This window comes from Girardinichthys multiradiatus, chromosome 3 (genome assembly GCF_021462225.1).
Source record: "Girardinichthys multiradiatus isolate DD_20200921_A chromosome 3, DD_fGirMul_XY1, whole genome shotgun sequence".
In the NCBI taxonomy this organism is placed as follows: domain Eukaryota; kingdom Metazoa; phylum Chordata; class Actinopteri; order Cyprinodontiformes; family Goodeidae; genus Girardinichthys; species Girardinichthys multiradiatus.
The window spans coordinates 41,661,002-41,680,884 of NC_061796.1; the positions used below are offsets into that span (position 1 = coordinate 41,661,002).

The 19,883-nt window shown below is 42.2% G+C and overlaps 1 protein-coding gene across 10 annotated transcripts in view; it reads left to right on the forward strand.

The window, feature by feature from the left end:
- The window catches only part of cspg5a (chondroitin sulfate proteoglycan 5a), an 81,468-nt gene that overhangs the window by 41,679 nt on the left and 19,906 nt on the right, over positions 1-19,883 (forward strand). For all 10 annotated transcript variants that reach the window (XM_047360585.1, XM_047360578.1, XM_047360579.1 and 7 more), the window contains exon 3: positions 15,790-15,978. In XM_047360585.1, coding sequence (XP_047216541.1) covers positions 15,790-15,978 — 189 coding nt within the window. The remainder of the gene's footprint in view (positions 1-15,789; positions 15,979-19,883) is intronic.

Sequence of the window (19,883 nt, forward strand, 5' to 3'; positions counted from 1 at the left end):
ATATGATGCTCCAGAGCACTTTAAGTTTCAGATACTCACAGATCATCTCAAGTTCGAAGAGGCACTACTTATAGCCGACTCCTACAGCAATAGTCCGCTCCCATTTACAGACACTATAAGAGCACTCACTGAGATGTATGGTCAACCACAGCAGTTAGCGCTGAAGAGGATTTCTGATCTGATGGACGGACCTAATATCCGAAATGGGGACATTAAAGCATTTAAGTCATTTGCCTTTCAAGTGCGTGCCTTAGTGGGAATGCTGCAGCAACTTGGGAGCCAAGGCTGGACAGAATTGAGATGTGCATCACACGTCTCTCGCCTTTTGGTCAAGTTGCCATACGACCTAAGAGCACAATTTCATAGATTCGTGAATCCCATTTACACTCCAGTTCCAACCCTGCTTGATCTGGCTGATTGGCTTGAGTACGAGGTACGAGTTCAAGTTAGTAATGATCAGCAGAGCGGTACCTCTACCAGAGAGAGACAAGCTACACACCAAGGTCGACGTCCGGACTACAAGTCACAAAAATCTACGGCTATTCTACTCGGCAGTCAGTCCACTCAATCAAAGGTGAAATCAGATAAGGCTCCAGCTGTGAAAGAGATCACACAAGACAAGCCAAAGAAATACTGTCCTTTCTGCAATACTGAGCAGCATTATTTTAACCAGTGCAGCAACTTCAATCTCCTGTCTGGAGAGCAGAAGACAGGGTGGATTAAAGCAAACAATCGATGCTGGCGCTGCGGTCGTGAACATCAGGCCGCTAGGTGCAACCTCAAAGCTAAGTGCAAACAATGTGAGAGAAAGCATCTGGATATTCTGCATGTGGTTAACACCAGCCAAATGTCTACAGCAACTGGTGATCCCCAAGCACCTGAGCCAAGCACATGCCTAGTGAGTTCTGTTTCAGAAACTCTGTATATTGACCAGCCAGCTCAAAGCAATCAAGTGCTACTCAAGTTATGTCGTGTCCTCCTCCAAAGTGGTACAAAGATACTGGAGACTTATGCAATACTGGACGATGGGTCAGAGCGCACAATACTCCTACAGGATGCCGCTGTTAGCCTGGGCCTTCAAGGGAAGCCGGAAGATCTCACACTGCGCACAGTCCGACAAGAAGTTTGCACCATCCATGGCGCTACCATATCCTTCTCAGTAGCTCCTGCATTACAACCCAGCAAGTCATACCATCTCAACAGGGTTTTCACAGACAAAGAGTTGAACCTAGCCTGCCATACCTACCCAGTTGAAGCTCTGCAGGAGAAGTATCGCCATCTCAGAGACATTCCACTGCCAAACATTAAAGGTGCTTAGCCCTTACTGCTGATTGGATCAGATTATCCACATCTGGTTACGCCAGTGGAACCAGTACGTCTTGGACCACCAGGTGGACCTGCAGCAGTTCATACCAGGTTAGGATGGACTTTACAAGGCCCCACAAGTCTGTTACGCAACCAACTATTCCCACAGCAGTGCCTTTTCACTAAGTGTAACTCACCAGAGACTGAGCTTCTAAATCATGTGGAGAAGCTGTGGCAGCTGGATACACTGCCATACAGGAGTGAGCGGTTGATCACCAGGTCAAGACAAGATACAGAGGCAGTCCGCATACTAGAAGAAAAGACCACCAGAGTAATGATCGATAATGTAAATAGGTATGCAACTCCATTACTATGGAAACAGAATCTTCCCTCTCTCCATGCAGGTGAAGAAGCAGTCTTGCCACAACTATGTGGTACAGAAAGACAGCTAGCTAAAGATCCAGAGAAAGCTGCCATCTATTCCAAAGAGATCCACAAGCTCATTGATGCTGGTTATGTCAATGAAATACTCCCAGCCAAAGCTAAGGAGAGTAACTTTTCTTGGTTTATTCCGCATCACATTGTCGAGGATAATGGGAAGCATCTTTAACTGTTCTTACATTTTCAATGGGCAGAGCCTCAATGACCACCTTCTTCCTTGACCCATGCTTGGAGCTAGTCTTCTGGGAGTCCTCCTCAGGTTCCGAGAACACCCAGTAGCTATCAGCAGTGACGTGAAAGGAATGTTTCATCAGGTCCGGCTGCTGGATGAGGACAAACCCTTCTTACGTTTCCTGTGGCGAGATATTAAAGTGGACCAGGACCCTACCATTTATGAATGGCAAGTGCTCCCATTCGGCACAACATGCAGTCCATGTTGTGCCCTTTCAGACCAGGGCACTAATTTCAAAGGAGGAAGTAAGGAGCTTCATGAAGCCTTCAGTGCCTTGGAACCAGCAGTTAAGGATCAGCTCGCTGCTCAACAGATTCTCTTCCGCTTTAATCCCCCGAATGCTCCTCATTTCGGTGGATCTTGGGAGCATGAGGTAAGATCTGTAAAGAATGCCCTACGCATCAGTCTAGGAGTTCAGACAGTGCCAGAGGAGGTGTTAAGGACAGTCCTTGTTGAAATTGAGGGCATTCTACACTCTAGACCTCTGGGCTACATTTCCTCTGACCTTGCCGACCCAGACCCAGTCACGCCCAACTGCTTGTTAATGAGGCGGCCGGATTCCTCCCTTCCACAGGTGGTCTATCCCGAGTCTGAAATGTTAAGCCGGAAAAGGTGGCGACATTCCCAGATTTTAGCGGATCACTTCTGGAAGCATTACATTCGACACTTTCTTCCCACTTTACAAGTCAGGCAGAAATGGAAAACAGAGAAGGATGACAACACAGTGGGCACTACAGTACTCATCGTTGATCAGCAAACGCCAAGAGCCCTCTGGCAAGTGGGGACGGTTAAGAGCGTCATACCTGGAGCCGATAGACGCGTAAGGACTGCTGTCGTTCAAGTTAAAGGCAGGACTTATACTCGTCCAGTTGTTCGCCTGATTAAGCTGCCAACCCTACCACCGGACAATGAAGACACCTAGGGGGCAAATTTGAACACCAAATTTGGGGGCGGCTGTACAAAAGACTGTAATTGACTTGTTTTCAGCCCTCTAGTTCAGTGTTTTCTATTAACGTTTCTTTTCATGTAGTTCTTATTTCTACCACTAGATGGCTATCAGACCACATTAATGCATGCACTGTAGTTCTGTGCATTACGTTGTTCTGAGACAATCAGCATGAAACGGATATTATTTAATCCAGTCTCTTAACTGTGTGCGTCCATTAAAAGTGAGTAATACTATTTATGCTCTACCCTTGTCTCTTAAAAGCCTTAAAGCTGTATTTGAGATAGTTTGAGATAGTTTTCTGTGTAGTTTGGGGAGCTAACTGCTAGCCGCTTTGCATTGGTAATTAAGCTCTGTTTAGTTCCATCTGATTCTGTTGGTGTTGTTGCTATCATTTTACATTTGAATGACTTATTTGTGCTGTAAGTCTTTATCTATCATTAGACTATTATTGGCAGCTGTTATTATTCATCTACATTAATGTTGTACATTTTCATAGTTAGTTATTAGTTAATTCTTAATCTTATGAGAGACTTTAGTCACATGTTTATTCCCCCGTGTGGACAATTTTAGTTATCTTTTGTTAAAGGAGTACTTTCAGACTAGTACTAAGAATTGCTTATTGGTTTATTTCTCCTTGTAGAAACCACACATACACTTACAAACTGCTGATACCTGTATGGAACAATGTTGATGCCTTATTAAAGACAACTCGAAGATTGGATATTGTGTTATGTCATCTCAACTCGCCTGAACATATAAATTGCTGTCCTGACCCGACACCCTGAAGTGATTGCTAAACCTCCTACTAATAAGTTACAGTCCTCTTTACAATACAAGTTGAAGGTTTAGATGAAGCTAATATTTCTCATAACTCAGGAAGCTCCACTGGATCAAAACAGTCCAAACACAGATCAGGTTCTACAGTTACTTCCAATGTTGTCTCACTTGCTGAGGATGAAGTAATCATCTTCGGGAGTATGTCAAAGATTTTCTTTTTAATAGAATCAATTTTATTTAAGAAGAATCCCATAAAGTCATGACTGCTGAGAGCTAAGGGAATGGATGGCTCAACAGAGGTATGACTCTGTTGAGCCTGTAAGTTTACCAACTGTACTTAAGAGAAACCTAGGATTATTCTTGTTCTCTGTTCTGGCTTGGCGAAGTGTCTTTTTATACAACAGTAGGCTATTTTTCCAGATTAAGTAGGAATTCTCAAGGTGTGTAGAGCGCCATTTTCTCTCCAATTTTCTAACATTGTGCTTTAAAGTACGCAGCTCTGAATTAAACCACGGAGCTAGCCTCCTATGAATAATTACCTTCTTTTTTAAGGGGGCTGCATTGTCTAATGCACTACGCAATGATGAAGAAACACTATGAACAAAAGAATCAATTTGTGAAGGGGCAGAAACAAAATTATTGCCTTCCACTGTGCTTTTCAGTGATAATGGGGAGATTAAAAGTGTAACAGATTCTTTAAAGGTTGTTACAGCATCGCCTGATAATGATCTACTATAATGAAATTTTCTTTCAGGTGTGGAGTACTCGGTTAAATTACACTCAAAGGTTATTAAGAAATGGTCAGACAGGACAAGGTTATGAGAGAATATTGTTATGTCTTTACACTCAATGCCATATGTCAGCACAAGGTCCAGAGAATGAAGACAATGGTGAGTAGGTTTGTTAATGTTTTGAGCAAAGCCAATTGAGTCTAAGATAGAATCAAAGGCTATATTTAAGTTATCACTTTCAGTGTCAACATGAATGTTAAAATCCCCACTATAACAACCTTATCTTTATTTAACACTAAATCAGATAAAAGGTCTGAAAACTGATCTAAAAATTGAGAGTAAGGGCCTGGTGGACAGTACAAAACAACAAACAGAAGTGGTTTTAGTGCTTTGCAATTTGGATGAGGAAAACTAAGGATTAAATATTCAAAAGAGTTGTAGTTATTGTTTGGTCTGGGACTAATCAATAAATCGGACTGAAAGATGGTTGCTACTCCTCCTCCTCGCCCAGTATTTCAAGGAATGTGAAAATTTAAATAATTAGTAGGAGTTTATAGTAACATAATCGTCTTGCTGCAGCCAGGTTTCTCTGAGGCAAAATAAATCAATCTGATTGTCACAAATCAGGTCACTAACTAGCAAAGTCTTTGAAGAGAGAGATCTTATGTTCAGTAAGCCACATTTAATTGTTTTATTTTTCTTTTTAGTCTGAGTTGGGTTTATTTTTATTAGATTTTCCTGATTTCCTCGTTTTAGATTATTTTTTAATTTATTCAATTTTGGCCGTGGGCGAGACACTGTCTTAATAGGGTAATGGGTGGGTAGCAGTACGGAAGCTGCAGAGAGGAGTGTAAAACTACGACCCTGCTTCCTGGTCTAAACCCTGGGTTTTCAGAGGTTTGGAGAACTAATAAATTCGGCCAGATTCCTAGAAAGAAGAGCTGCTCCATCCAAAGTGGGATGGATGCCGTCTCTCTGGATCAGATCAGGTTTTCCCCAAAATGTTCGCCAGTTATCAATGTAGCCCACATCGTTTTCTGGACACCACCTAGACAGCCAGCGGTTGAATGACAGCATGCGGCTAAACATGTCGTCACTGGTCAGATTGGGGAGGGGACCAGAGAAAATTACGGAGCCCGACATTGTTTTGGCAAACTTACACACCGAAGCTACACTAACTGGTGACTTCCGATTGACGTAACCGGGTGTCATTACTGCCAGCGTGAATAACAATCTTACTGTATTTACGCTTATCCTTAGCCAGCAGTTTCAGGTAGGATTTGATGTCGCCCGTTCTGGTCCCTGGCAGACATTTGACTATGGTCGCTGGTGTCTCTCGTGCCACGTTTCTGACTGTGGAGCTGCCAATTACCAGAGTTGGCTTCTCAGCGGGTGTGTCGCTGAGCGGGGAAAATCTGTTAGAAACACAGGCCAGGTGGTGACCTGTGGGCCAGGATCTAGGACTATGCTTTCTACGTACCGTCACCCAGCCGGCCTGAAAGAGAACCCAATATGGACATTATCTCCATTGGATATATTCATATCAAAACTGTTGGAGTGACGCTGCTTTTTCTTTTCCACAAAACTAAACCAGATGCTGAATGAACTTATTAGGTCTTAAACACAGTATGTTCTATAAAAGTTATATCTATTTAATTCTTTAAAGTTTTCACATTTTTGTGTATTGAGACCATGCATCTATCCAATGTCTATACCTGCGTATTCTTGCAGGGTTATGGGGGGGCTGGTAACTATCTCCAGTGGTCATTGGGCGAGAGGCCCTGGACAGGTCCAGGGTGTACCTCAGTCCATCACAGGATAACAATGCAAACACACAAACACCAAAGCAAAAACTAAGAGACCAGTTAACCTAACAGTCATGTTTTTGGATTGCACCCAGAGAGAACCCACTCTTGCTTGGGGAGAACATGCTCCATGCAGAAAGACCCCAGGAAGGGATTTGAACCAAGGACCTTTTTGCTGCTAGGCAGCAGTGCTACTAGCTGCTCCACAGTGCAGCTCTATGTATTGAGACAAATAGGCCAAAAATGTGAATTTTAAGATAGATAAATGTGCTCATATGATGTAATTCAACTTTTATTGTTCCCAGAGGCCATTTATGACTGAGGCAAGACATCAGAAACAGACATAGGCAACATGAGAAAAGCAACATGCACGACATTAAGCCAAGTCTCCTTGTACACTGGCTCAAAATTGTGCACATCCTTGTTAAAATGCCAGGTGTTTGTGATATAAAAAAATAGAGACTATGATGAATTATTTTAAAACCTTTTCCACATATAGTAGCAAAAAAAGATAAGTAAATAAAAAAGCTATGTGAAATCCATAACTCTTTGTCCTACCCAGCTTTGGGAGCTCTCTTAGCCAGGTCTGGCTGTGGAGCACAACCAGTACTGGCTGTGGAGCACAACCAGTACTGGCGGAGGAGCACAACCAGTACTGGCGGAGGAGCACAACCAGTACTGGCGGTGGAGCACAACCAGTACTGGCGGTGGAGCACAACCAGTACTGGCGGAGGAGCACAACCAGTACTGGCGGAGGAGCACAACCAGTACTGGCGGTGGAGCACAACCAGTACTGGCTGTGGAACACAACCAGTACCTGCTGGAAGTCGTTGCAGGTTTTTCAGTATTGCTTTTACCTCTTGGCAGCCTCTCTCACTTGTTATTTCATCAGTTTTGGAGAAAAGTAATTTATTTGTCATGTTAGTTTTGTCCCGTATTTTCTTCAGATATTTGTGACTGTTTTCACTGTGCCATGGTGTATGTAAAATTGTGTTGATTTCTGTTTTTTGGGCTCCTCTAAAGACGAAAACTTTTATACAGTGAGATCCTTCTAATTCTTTGTAACCTCTCTGAAAACAATGGCTTTAGTAAATTAGCTAATCTCAGGAAAATCCAACTAGGACAGCTGAACTTTATTTCAGGGTAATCCGATTAATTAGAATTGACTGCAGGTATGAACTCACAAAGCCTGATTGCTGAAATCAAATCCAAATGTGCTTCAGCAAATAATTAATTCAACACTGTACACACTTATGCAAGTATTTTACTGCAGTTTTTTCATACATATTTGTTCCTCTATTACATTTTTGGTTTTCACTTAAATTATACAGGATAAATGCCACAAATGTCACAGAAACCTGGCATTGCAAGAGGGGTGTGTACACTTTTGAGAAACTCTGTACTTGATCAACGTATTCATTTGTGGTCCACATTAAAGTTAGTCTAAGTCTTTTAAAGAGCAATACTACTGATAACCACAAAGGGATGACTCCCAAACATTTCTATCTACATTTGAAAGTGGTTGAGAACTTCTCCCATAAAACACTTCAGTGCAGCTTTTTCTCAAGACATTATAGGATCATTAGCTAGAATTACTCTTTAGGATTTACTCTATGTTTGTTTTAGTTAGTGATAACAGATTATGGTTATATTCTGGTTTATCAAAGTGCAATGAGAAAGGAAATACACACTGCTGGAGGCAGTGCAAATGAAGGATCATTGTAGATTGAGTTAAGATTTTCATAGCCTGAAATTAAAAAATAAGAGGTTAAAATTAGGGCCACACAATGAATCACAAATACATTGTCATCACAGCATCAGTGTACGTAATGTTAATATAACAAAGGACATTTTGCATGCAACTATTGTTTCCTAATTTATTCCAGGCATCATGACTTCAGCCTTTGCGTGCCAATAACATGTTCAACCTGTTGGATGGAGTCTCACTGTGGTAGATGTCCACAGTGTCCCCCCTAACCCTGCACAGATTACAGATTCTAAGAGGTCAGAAAGAGTGTTGGAATTACAGCTGAAAAAGGCAGAAGTGGTAAAATGTGGATTTATCACAAATGATATTAGAATCACAAATTTTACCACTAATTGTGGAGTATTGTGCAGATAGATAAATAGATTTAGATATGTACCTATTCAGTTTGATTTCATGAGGGTCATCTCTGTTAAACTGCTTTATCTCCGTTCGTAAAGTTGTGATAATTTTAGTCAAATAGACAAACTAAAGCTATGATGAGATGTAAATCGTGGTGGAATCTGGCTCTTCAGCTGATGTGCTTCCCAAACATCATAAATCTTTTCCAGTGATTGCAAAATAAATTATTTCCTGATTAGCAAAACCCTGCAATAACCCTATATTTTATTGTCTAGTGCAAATCTGAGGAGGTCATGTCAGTATTTAACCTCCTAAGAGCAAACTGAGTTTCTGCAGAGCTGATTTACTGTCTTGTCAGGGTCACAAGCAGAACAGTTTTGTTGAAACATCCCTTACAGCTTCAGTGAATAGTTGCAGTTAACTGTGACAAGGGACCCATCTGTGAATCGGTAATTAGTTTGCACTTTATGGTGTCGTGACTGCTCTCTAGGGATCCAGAGGTTTATGCAAATAGGTTTTGGGTACAGTCGGATCTGCAGATCTCTGTTGAATGAGTCAGTTGCGTCGTTAACAACCTCTGTGCGTATTAAACAGCAGGAATGACGGGATGTGGCCGAGTAACGCAGACAGCTCCGCAGGAAACGATATGTAAATGTGACAAGCAAACAGAAATGAGCCATATTAGGTGTTTATATTGTGCTAACCAGATGGCAAAAACTGCACGCAAGTACGTACCAAGTTCACTTTCCTGCTCAGCTATGCTCTGTGCTGTAAATGCAGTGTTCCTTTAAAAAAAGACAAATGTCTGAAAGTATTAAAACGTGATTATCAGTGTTTTAACTGGTGTGATTCTTCTAATGCCAGCAGAGAATATTAAATATGTTTCCATGCTTTTAAATCCTTTTTTAGTTCTCAGATTGAAGGATTCAGTTTACAGCCTGATTGGATCTTCTAGTTCTGTCCCCACTATAGTTAGTAATTTGGGTATTATGGGCCATCTGTAAAATGAAAATTGATTAAATATTAAATATTATTTAAGCTGCTTTGTTGCTGCTTTCATTGTATTGCTAATTTCTCTTCATTTAATGTCAATAACTGTGAGTTCAAAAGTTTTGTTTGGACTTGTTCCACTTTGCCTCTATGGCTATGGAGAAAGAAAATGGTTCTTATATATATTTTAAAAATATGGGTGGTATGAAAGCTTGTTTGGATATTTCTTTCCCTTGCCTTTCCCAGCCCTGATGCATTGCCCCATCAGAGAGATCTCCACCCAGTGATGTGAAGACTAAAACCATGAAGTCTTGCAATGACAACCAAACAAGTCATGTAGCTATTTTCCATAGGGTTTACCTCATTCTGACTCAGTCATGGACACATCTTTTCCTGTGAAAATAAAACTAAAAAAGGTCCATCTGTTTTGTTTAAACGTCCAATCAGAGGAGATCAAACTCCAGCCATTCTTCCTCCTCACTGTCAACCTTGTAAAATCTATTCCAGTTTTTGAATCCTTCCCTCAGTTTGACCCGTGGTTTCCCTTTCCCTCCCAAAGCCCCTAGCGAATGAGAAAGTTTCCCTTTATTTGGAAATGGAAAGTCAAATGTGGATCTCAGTGCCAAAACCCCAGTTCATGTTTTACAGGGTTTATTTTGGAAGAATCTGGGTCTCTTCTGTCCTCTGCTGGCCTTTCAGCCACACATCCAGTCTGTTTTAGATACTTGGCTAAGTTTTTTCTTCCTTCCCTGCAATACTTGCAGAAGAAAATATTACCCTTAGGCAGCAAATGTTTAAAAATAGGGGTGTTTTTTATGCAAATCTGGACTTCATGCTGATATATTCAGCACCCTTGTATACTCTCTCCTGTCAGTTCAGATACAGCTTGTTTAGGTCTCGCCTTCTGTTCAGTTGTTCCCCTTTCACCTTCTTAGGACCTTGTTAAAATGCTGTCTATCTCTCCTCATGTTCTTACTTCAGGAAATACTGCTTTAAACACCAAACAAAGAGAAACCCTTCAATTACTGTGGGTGTCACAGTTTTAAAGCTTTCATACCACCTATATTTTTTGAATATATATAACCATTTTCTTTCTCCATAGCCATAGAGGCAAAGTGGAGCCACATCTTAAAAGCCATCTATATAGATTTTAATAAACTATATCCTGTTCAGCACTTCAATGTCTCACATCTAAAAAGCACCAACAACATGACAAAGAGGAAAATATTTAGTCCAGCAATTTCATCTGTTAACTATGTTTTTAACTGAGTTTTTAAATGAGGATACAGTTTTTCACTTTCTAATTCAATAATAATTTAGTGAAATATTGCTGTTTATATAACAGATAAAGCAGTACTCTTAATGGGGAAAAGCTTCATCTTGAGTGTCTTATTTTTCCAATAATTTAAAAGCAGCAAAGTTTTTCATTAATGTCGACAGGTTTTAGTTAGCGGGGATCTGAATGACCGACGTATTTCAACATAGAAGGAAATGACAGGAATTAACGATGACAGAAAAACTAAGCAGAGACTTTTGCTTTGTTCATACTTAGGTTCATATGAATTAATGGTTAAGGACAACAGAAACAGCAACTTAAGGAAAGTCCAAGAAAGACAAACTGAGCAAAAAGCAAAAGTGATTTAGTTTAAGCATTTATGATTTTTTGCAACAAAACTGCAATACAACTACACCCCTAATTAGTTAAATAGTCTGATCATTTGTTATTTTTTCTGGTTGCTGTGGTCTTGTGCCAGTTCTTCTAGGTTCCCTTTGGATTGTGATGTCACTTCCCATATTGCTGTGGTAAGCCACGGCATCATATAAAATGATGGGTGGGGGAGTGAATAAAACAGTGTTATGGGATGTGTGGGTGTCTTCATTTTGGGAATAACTGTTGCTGATTGCCTCATTTAAACCAAAGAAGTGTTGGGATCCTTTAAACAACAATAATGGTCAAAGCTGTTTCATCCTAGGCTTGAGACTTTGCAGGAAGAAAAAGCATTCATAAAGATTGTCCTGTACCAAATTTATGCAAAAGCAGAATTATGTCATCAACTGTCAGCTGGTCTAACAGGGCTGCAACAGTCTTAATAACTGGATCAGAATGCCTCTGCATATCTTAACTCCATAAATCCTGCAAACTCCCATAAACCACAATGGCCATTTATTGTCATTATCTTTCCTTTCTCAAACTCAAGCTTACGATCTTTTCTGATGAGCTAATTCACCACATGTGAACACTTCTCTGTGCGGAAATGGGTAATGTGTGAAAATGAGAGTGGGAGAGAGTGAGAACGCACAGGATTTTCAGGAGTGAACATGAAGGCTGAAAGTATTACAGGAACAGACTGGATCTGAAAATGTCAGCAGCCTTTTTGGAAATCCTCAGTAATTAATGTAGGTGGTACATAATGGAATACATTGAACCACTGCTGTATGTTTATCCTGACTATACTAATCCTAAAGTTAAAATGCCACAATGTAGGAGTGCAAAATATTAGCAAAACATTTCTTCTTCTCCACTTTTCCTGAGCTTTAACATCTTTGTCATGAATATTTATATCTGGGCATAAAGTCATTAGAAGCCCATCTAACTGGCCAAATATATAATTTACAAGCAGAGTCTGAATGAATGGCAATTGCAATATTGCCCAAATGGAAATTGTGATTGTCCAGTTACATATATTGTCCAGTTCTGCTAAATATAGTTTAAAATGTCCTTAAATTGTGATTTTTTTTGTATTTGCTTTTAAATATGTGTAAAAATAAAAATTAAAGCTCTTTAAGGAGCAACAAAATTGGCCCACTTTAATACATAAACACTTTTATTTTGTGCCTTCTTTGCATGCATGTTTTTTTGTAGCCCAACACACTGTAATTAGGAAATGTAGAGCAAAATGATTCCCTCTGTTCTAATTGTGATACAGGAATATTGTTTCTTTCAACCTCTGTTCATTTAATGGTGTAAAATGTGTTTTTTCTCCCAAATAGTTTGGGCAGCAGGTGTGATTAGACAGTTCAGGGATCCTGTGTATTTCGGGGTATTTTATGACAGTGACATAGAGTTAATTTACAATACATACTGAATACATTTGTGTAAGTGACAGAGAGACAGATGGAACAACTAGGCTGCACAGAGTTGGATCAGTTTAATTACCTGGGGTCAACCATCCAAAGCAACATAGGACAAGAGAGACCAAAAAGGGAGTGCAGGCAGGGTTGAGTGGATGCAAGTGTCAGAGGAGGTATCTGATGAACGACAGCTGCAAGAGGGAAAGAAAAGTTTACAACATGGTGGTTAGGCCTGCTATGATGCTTAGTTTGGAGAAATAGACAGAATCCCAAAAAGCTGAGATGGTTTGGATCGGTGCAGAGAAGGGACAGAAAATGTTTCTTTTAGAGCTGTCAGGGAGAAGGGAAAAAGAACCAAAGATAAGGTTCATAAGTGTAGTTAGAGAGCAAATGTTGAGGGTTAAAGTAACAAGACAAGCCAAAGGGAAGGGTGCAATGGAGGCAGATGAGCAGTAGTGATGATCACTAAAGGGATGAGTCGAAGGAAGAAAGAAAACAAATGTATTTATGATCAAATAAATGTTAAGCATTTTAATATTTCAGCTGGATGTGAAATAAAAGCATCATGAAAACTGTGAATCTGAAGATACACGTTGCCGTCCAGAAGGACCCGAAAGTACAGTAAACCAGTAAATGTTTACATAGTAATAATACCAAAAGTGCTCAATATTATTCAGCACAGACATGAATTTAACTGACATGAATTGTGGGTGAAAGCAAGAAAGGATTTTTGGAAAAAAAAACAGCATAGTCGCATAAGTCTACAGGAGAATAAGCCCTGCTTTCTGTATGTTTATTGTTTATTACAGGCAACCATTTGGGTATTGACTTCCTCATCCTCACTGACTCAAAAGTCTACAGGTTGTAACTATTGATTTTCTTAGTGAATACATTCATTGATACTGCTGGCATCGCTGGTACTAATGCTGCTCCATCAGCAGACCACAGCAGTGGCAACATTTTAATACACTGAAGTGAGAGAGAAAATTGTTAAGGTTATACCACCTTTCACTTTCAGAATTTCACCACAACAATTAACTGCAGCAAGGATGACTGCAAATTATGTTTTATTATTAACTTTTGGTCAAAAGAAGCACTGTGTGTCATTGAGGAATGAGAATAAAGTCCATTGATGACTTCACCTTCCGCATTTTAATAATATTGAGGACCAAAGGCTCACCTTGGACTCCTACAGCTGAAAATAAAATTGGCCTGCACAACCTAAAAGGGCAGATGTGATTCAGCTGGAGCTCTTTGGCAACTAGGAGGGAGGTAGGATGCTGAAAGAGAGGCAGTGAGCAGGCAAATACATTTTCAAAAAGATAACCAGCAGGAGAGGGATTAGAGAAATGAGGGGAGGAAGACAGAAGAGGAATGCTGAACTGGATGCTAAGGCTGATTTTTGCCTTCCATTTTTGCCTTAACGACGACGCTTGCCTGTGAAGGCAAGACATTTCAGCTTCGCGTTGGCTCTGTTTGCCGCTCATCTCGGTTGCCATGGTGACCGGCACATCATTGTCCTTTCTGCATCACTCACACCTTTTATTTCCCTCCTTCTCCCACTCTCAACCTCTCTGTCCGTCTCACACAGACTTACATAAACCTCCTTTTGTACAAACACAGAAACACTCAGAGGTTGAGTGCACTGAAGTCTCCTTGAAAATGTGATATCAGGCTCCATCACTCCCCTCTCTCCTCCTCACACTTGCCCACACACTCAAAATGTCTCCTGGCTCTTCGCCAGCGCTTCCTCTCAGCTGGCAAATGAAAGAAGGATATTCAGAAAGGATTCAGGAAACCAAACCGTGAAAGGGACACTCTTATATGTGGGAAAGCATATAGGATCAGCAAACCCCAAATTCTTCATTCTCTTTACTGATCTCCATCTTTGTGTCACTACAGAGACATTTTACAGAACGAGTGAATAGAAAGAAGTACATCTTTACCAAATTTTGCTGTGAAATCAGTAAATATCATTACAAAAATATTTTTAAGAAGTTATCATGGCTAAGATATCTACAATTCTTGTGAGAATCCGATTTTGTTGTAGTCTGGTTTTCCTAAATGATAAGAATGAATTTAATTTAGCCTCATAACATAATTGCCTAAGTCATATTTGCAAAATTTGACAGCTAAACATAGAAGGACTTTGCTACTAGTACTTTCTATGGAAGAAAGAACAAAGTACACAAAGTTAATAGCAGCAACAGCTTTGTCAAAGACTTTTTCCAGCAAATGTATGTGTTAAAAGGTATTAGCCCTGCACACCTGTGACTTTACAGTCTACACACACTTACATAGATGTGACAGAGTAGGCAGGTTGCTCTGTAGTACTATAATACTGAGATAGGTTCGCCATTTTCCACGTCAAACAGTGGGTAGACAAAAACATCTGCCTCAATGGTTCCTGTCCCCAGGCGGACCGTATGTTAGCAGACACTGATGAAAGGAGCATGGGACTCAGATGGCATTTGTGTGTATTTTGTGTGTGCGTCCACATGTGTGTTGTGTTAAATCCTATAAATGTCTTTTCTGACTTTGTATTTTTGACAGCTGCTGGCTGCGCATTTGTGAGTGAAAGTTGCCATCTGTATAGCTGGAAAATCTCCTCAGGTGTTTTTTTCTTTGTTCACTTTCCATTATCAGCGAGGCAAAGTAACGTCTTTATGATTTCTGAATAAGACTTTAATCAGACCCTATGGACAAAAGCTCCTCCAGTAAATTACTTTATAGTTAGGCTTATGTAATTTTATTTTAATCCTAAAAATATTTATTTTCCAACTTTTTTATGCTACATTAAAGCAGTTACAGGAAGTAGTGTGAAAATCATCAAGATTCTTATCCAGCTGACCAGACGACCCTTGTAGAGCCACCTATAGCAAAATAACTCTCAGTAGTTATTTAATGACTAATAATGATCAAATATTGAGGCACATTTGATTACAAGTAGCTTCTTGAATTTGCTGATACTGGAGCTCAGTGGGGAGAGTTTGGTATCTTGCAATCTGGGAGTTGTGGGTTTGATTCCAGTTTCCTCCTGCTACATGTTGATGTGCCACTGCGCAAGACATTTAACCTGACTGCCGATAAATGAAAGTGTGTGTGTTTGTGAGTGTGATTGGCTGAATGTGGCACTTGAATAAACCCCTTTAGTGGTTGATATTGGAAAATTGCTATATAAATTCAGTCCATTTACCATTACTAATCCGATATTAATATCAACAGACTAGTATCCCTAATACCTGTATATATGTAATTAATAATTGGTATTAAAATATGAACAATCATACCCATAAAAGGTGCAAATGACATATCTGGCCCACTTTTCTTTCTTGTTATGTATTAATCACACCTTCGCCCCCATGTCTTTCTTATTTCAGATGCAATGTCCAGGATTACATATGGCACAAAGGTGCGCGCTGCGAGTCGGTGGTGACTGAGTTCCAGGTGATGTGCCTCACCGTGGGTGCCTCGGCCGTGGTGGTCTTGCTGTTCTTCATGATCATCGTCTGCTTCGCCAAGAAGCTCCACGTTCTTAAGAGAGAGAACAAGAAGCTGCGTAAGCGCAGGTAAGATGAGGCTGGGAGGTTTCTAATAAAGGAAAAGTAGAAGGTGTGATGATTTTGTTTCCTTTTTTGGCTAAACATTTGGTGAAATATACAGTATATTTTAATTATAAATTGGTTGCTATTAATTTGAAGGAGGATCCTTGTCCAGATTAGAAGGATTCAGTCCTGTCTAAAATAGCACCACTGTCCTATCTAAAATGAAGAGGTTAACTAAAAATGACCATCTCCTTACTTTGGTTTCAAATTACTAGAACATTTACTAATAATATGTGCATATTGTTTATCTTTGTATGATATTACAGTTTGTTCAATGATCTGAAGAATTAAACCTATAATGGGGCAATACCTTTTCACGAGACTGTATATGCCAATATGAATTAAAATGTCTCTAGCTGCAGATGGTGGCCTTTAAACTTTCTGAAACATTCATTGTTGTAATGTTATGTATGTTGAATTTTTGTTATGAGCAAATAAAGGTAATTAGAATCCGGACAGAGAGAATTAAAAATAAAACAGAAAGAGAAAAAAATGGGAACAAAACAAAATGACAGGGAGTAGGGAGATAGGCAAGGATGACAGGACATTGACAGACAGTCTGAGTGTGTTGGAGAATTGAATGGAAGGTGGAAAGGCAGAATAGACACCTGAAAGTAAGGATCATCTTAATAAAATGACAGATTAGGAGATAAATCTAACGTGAATGCTACAAACAGTATAGATTCTGTGAATAATCAGGCAAAGGCTCTTTGAAAATAGTTGTTGTTAATATTGAAGCCCAGTCATACATTTATTGCGTTATTTTTATGCTGTTACTTATTCATTCATTTTCTTTATGAAGTTTCTCTAAAAACCACCAGAGATTGGATCCAATTTTATGTTGCCTAATTTATCATTTTAGCAAGTGAACATAGGAGAACAATTTGTTTAAAGAAATGGTTGCAAATGCAGCACAATAAGTAGGTTATGCTGAAAATACACTGCTCTTACTTGTACTTGTCGTCTTTCGCTTTATCCGAGACCGGGTCACGGGGGCAGCAGACTCAGCAGAGACGCCCAAACGTCCGTCTCACCAGACAACCTCCTCCAGCTCTTCCAGTGGGAGCCCAAGGCGTTCCCAGGCCAGCCGAGAGACATAGTCCCTCCAGCGTGTCCTGGGCCGTACCCTGGGCCTCCTCCCGGTGGGACGTGCCTGGAACACCTCCCAAGGAAGGCGTCCAGGAGGCATCCGGTATAGATGCCCGAGCCACCTCAACTGGCTCCTCTCGATGTGGAGGAGCAGCGGCTCTACTCCGAGCCCCTCCCGGATGGCCGAGCTCCTCACCCTATCTCTAAGGGAGTGCCCGGCCACCCTACAGAGGAAGCTCATTTCAGCCGCTTGTATCCGGGATCCCGTTCTTTCTGTCATGCCCCACTCGAACTTGGAGGAATTGATTTTCATCCCAGCCGCTTCACACTCGGCTGCAAACCGCCCCAGCACATGCCGTAGGTCTTGGCTTGAGGGGGCCAGCAGGACCACGTCATCTGCAAAAGGAAGAGACGAAATCCACTGGTCCCTAAACCAGACCCCCTCCGGCCCTTGGCTGCGCCTATAAATCCTGTCCATAAAAGTTATGAACAGGACCGGTGACAAAGGGCAGCCCCGCCAGAGTCCAACATGCACCGGGAACAGGTCCGACTTAGTGCCAGCAATGCGGACCAAACTCCTGCTCCGCTTGTACAGAGTTCGGATGGCCCCTAGTAAAGGGCCCCCGATTCCATACTCCTGGAGCACTCCCCACAGGGCACAACGAGGGACACAGTCGAATGCCTTCTCCAGGTCCACAAAACACATGTGGACCGGTTGGGCAAACTCCCATGAACCCTCAAGTACCCTGTAGAGGGTATAGAGCTGGTCCAGTGTTCCACGGCTGGGACGAAAACCATACTGCTCCTCCTGAAGCCGAGGTCCGACTATCGGCCGGACTCTCCTGCCAGTCCAGAGGCACTGTCCCCGACCGCCACGCAGTGTTGAAGAGGCGTGTCAATCATGACAGCCCTATAACATCCAGAGACTTGAGGTACTCAGGGCGGATCTCATCCACCCCCAAAGCCCTGCCACCACGGTGCTTTTTAACCACCTCGGTGACTTCAGCCTGGGTGATGAAAGAGTCCAACCCCGAGTCCCCAGCTTCTGTTTCTACCAGAGGCCTCTGTTTCCACCCACTGTAAACAGTGTTGGCGAAGCACTGCTTCCTCCGCCTGAGGTGCCGGACGGTTTGCCAGAATCTCTTCGAGGCCAACCGGTAGGCCTTCTCCATGGCCTCACCGAACTCCTTCCAGGCCCAGGTTTTTGCCTCTGCCACAGCCTGGGCCGTGGCACGCTTGGCCTCAAGGTACCTGTCAGCCGCCTCAGGACTCCCACAAGCCAACCACAGCCGATAGGACTCCTTCTTCATCTTGACAGTGTCCCTTACTGCCGGTGTCCACCACCGGGTTCGGGAATTACTGCCACGACAGGCACCGCAGACCTTACTGCCGCAGCTACAGGCAGAAGCATCGACGATAGATGCGGAGAACATGGTCCACTCGGACTCTATGTCTCCAACATCCAAACTGGTCAAAGCTCTCCCGGAGGTGGGAGTTAAATACATCCCTGGCCGAGGGCTCTGCCAGATGTTCCCAGCAGACCCTCACTATGCGTTGGGCCTGCGAAGTCTGTCCGGCTTTCTCCTCTTCCAGCGAATCCAACTCACCACCAGGTGGTGATCAATGGACAGCTCAACCCCTCTCTTCACCTGAGTGTCCAAAATATGCAGCCAAAGATCTGACGAGATGACAACCAAGTCGATCATCTCCTGCCTAGGGTGCCCTGGTGCCAAGTGCACTGATGGACACCCTTATGCTTGAACATGGTGTTCATTATGGACAATCTGTGACTAGCACAGAAGTCCAATAACGAAACACCACTCGGATTCAGATCGGGGAGGCCATTCCTTCCGATTACGCCTCTTCAGGTGTCACTGTTGTTTCCCACGTGGGCGTTGAAGTCCCCCAGCAGAATAATGGAGTCCCGGAGAGGGGCACTATCCAGCAGGAACAGGGGCGTCAAGCAGGCCGGGTACTCGACACTACCGCCTGGCCTGTAGGCCGAAACGACAGTCAGAGACCTGTCCCCAACCTGAAGGCGCAGGGATGCGACCCTCTCATCCACTGGGGTAAACCCCAACACAAGATGGCTGAGCTGGGAGGCAACAAGCAAACCCACCCCAGGCTGCCAGAGTAGAAAATAGTCCAGCCTCTCTCGAGAAGATCGATTCCAGAGCCCACGCTGTGCATGGAGGTGAGCCCGACTATTTCTAGTCGATATCTCTCAACCTCCCACACAAGCTCAGGCTCCTTCCCCCCCAGTGAGCTGACATTACACGTCCCTAGAGCCAGCCTAAGCATCCGGGGATCTGGCATCGAGTAGCAACACCAGGCGCTCTCTGATGGGTCCCGACCCCAGACCTGGCTCCAGGGTGGGACCCCGGCTCCGCCGTACAGGGCGACGTCACATGCCTCATTTGTGTAGTCCTCATGAGGGTGTCTTAAACTGCTCTTTGTCTGACCCGTCATCTAGAGCCTGTTTGCCACGGGAGACCCTACCAGAGGCATTTAAGCCCCAGACAACATAGCCTCTAGGATCATTCGGGCACTCAAACCCCTCCACCCCGTTAAGGTGGCGGTTCAAGGAGGGGGAAATACACTACATTAAAAAAAATATTAAGAACATGATGCTTGTTGTCTCTGGTGAGGGATAGGCAGTTTCTTTTTGGCATGGCCGATATGAGATTCTAACTTTATGATAAGCTAAAGTAAAAATACCACAGTATTACAGCATTTACACAATACTTTAAAAGAAAACAAATTACATGACTTGATTGATT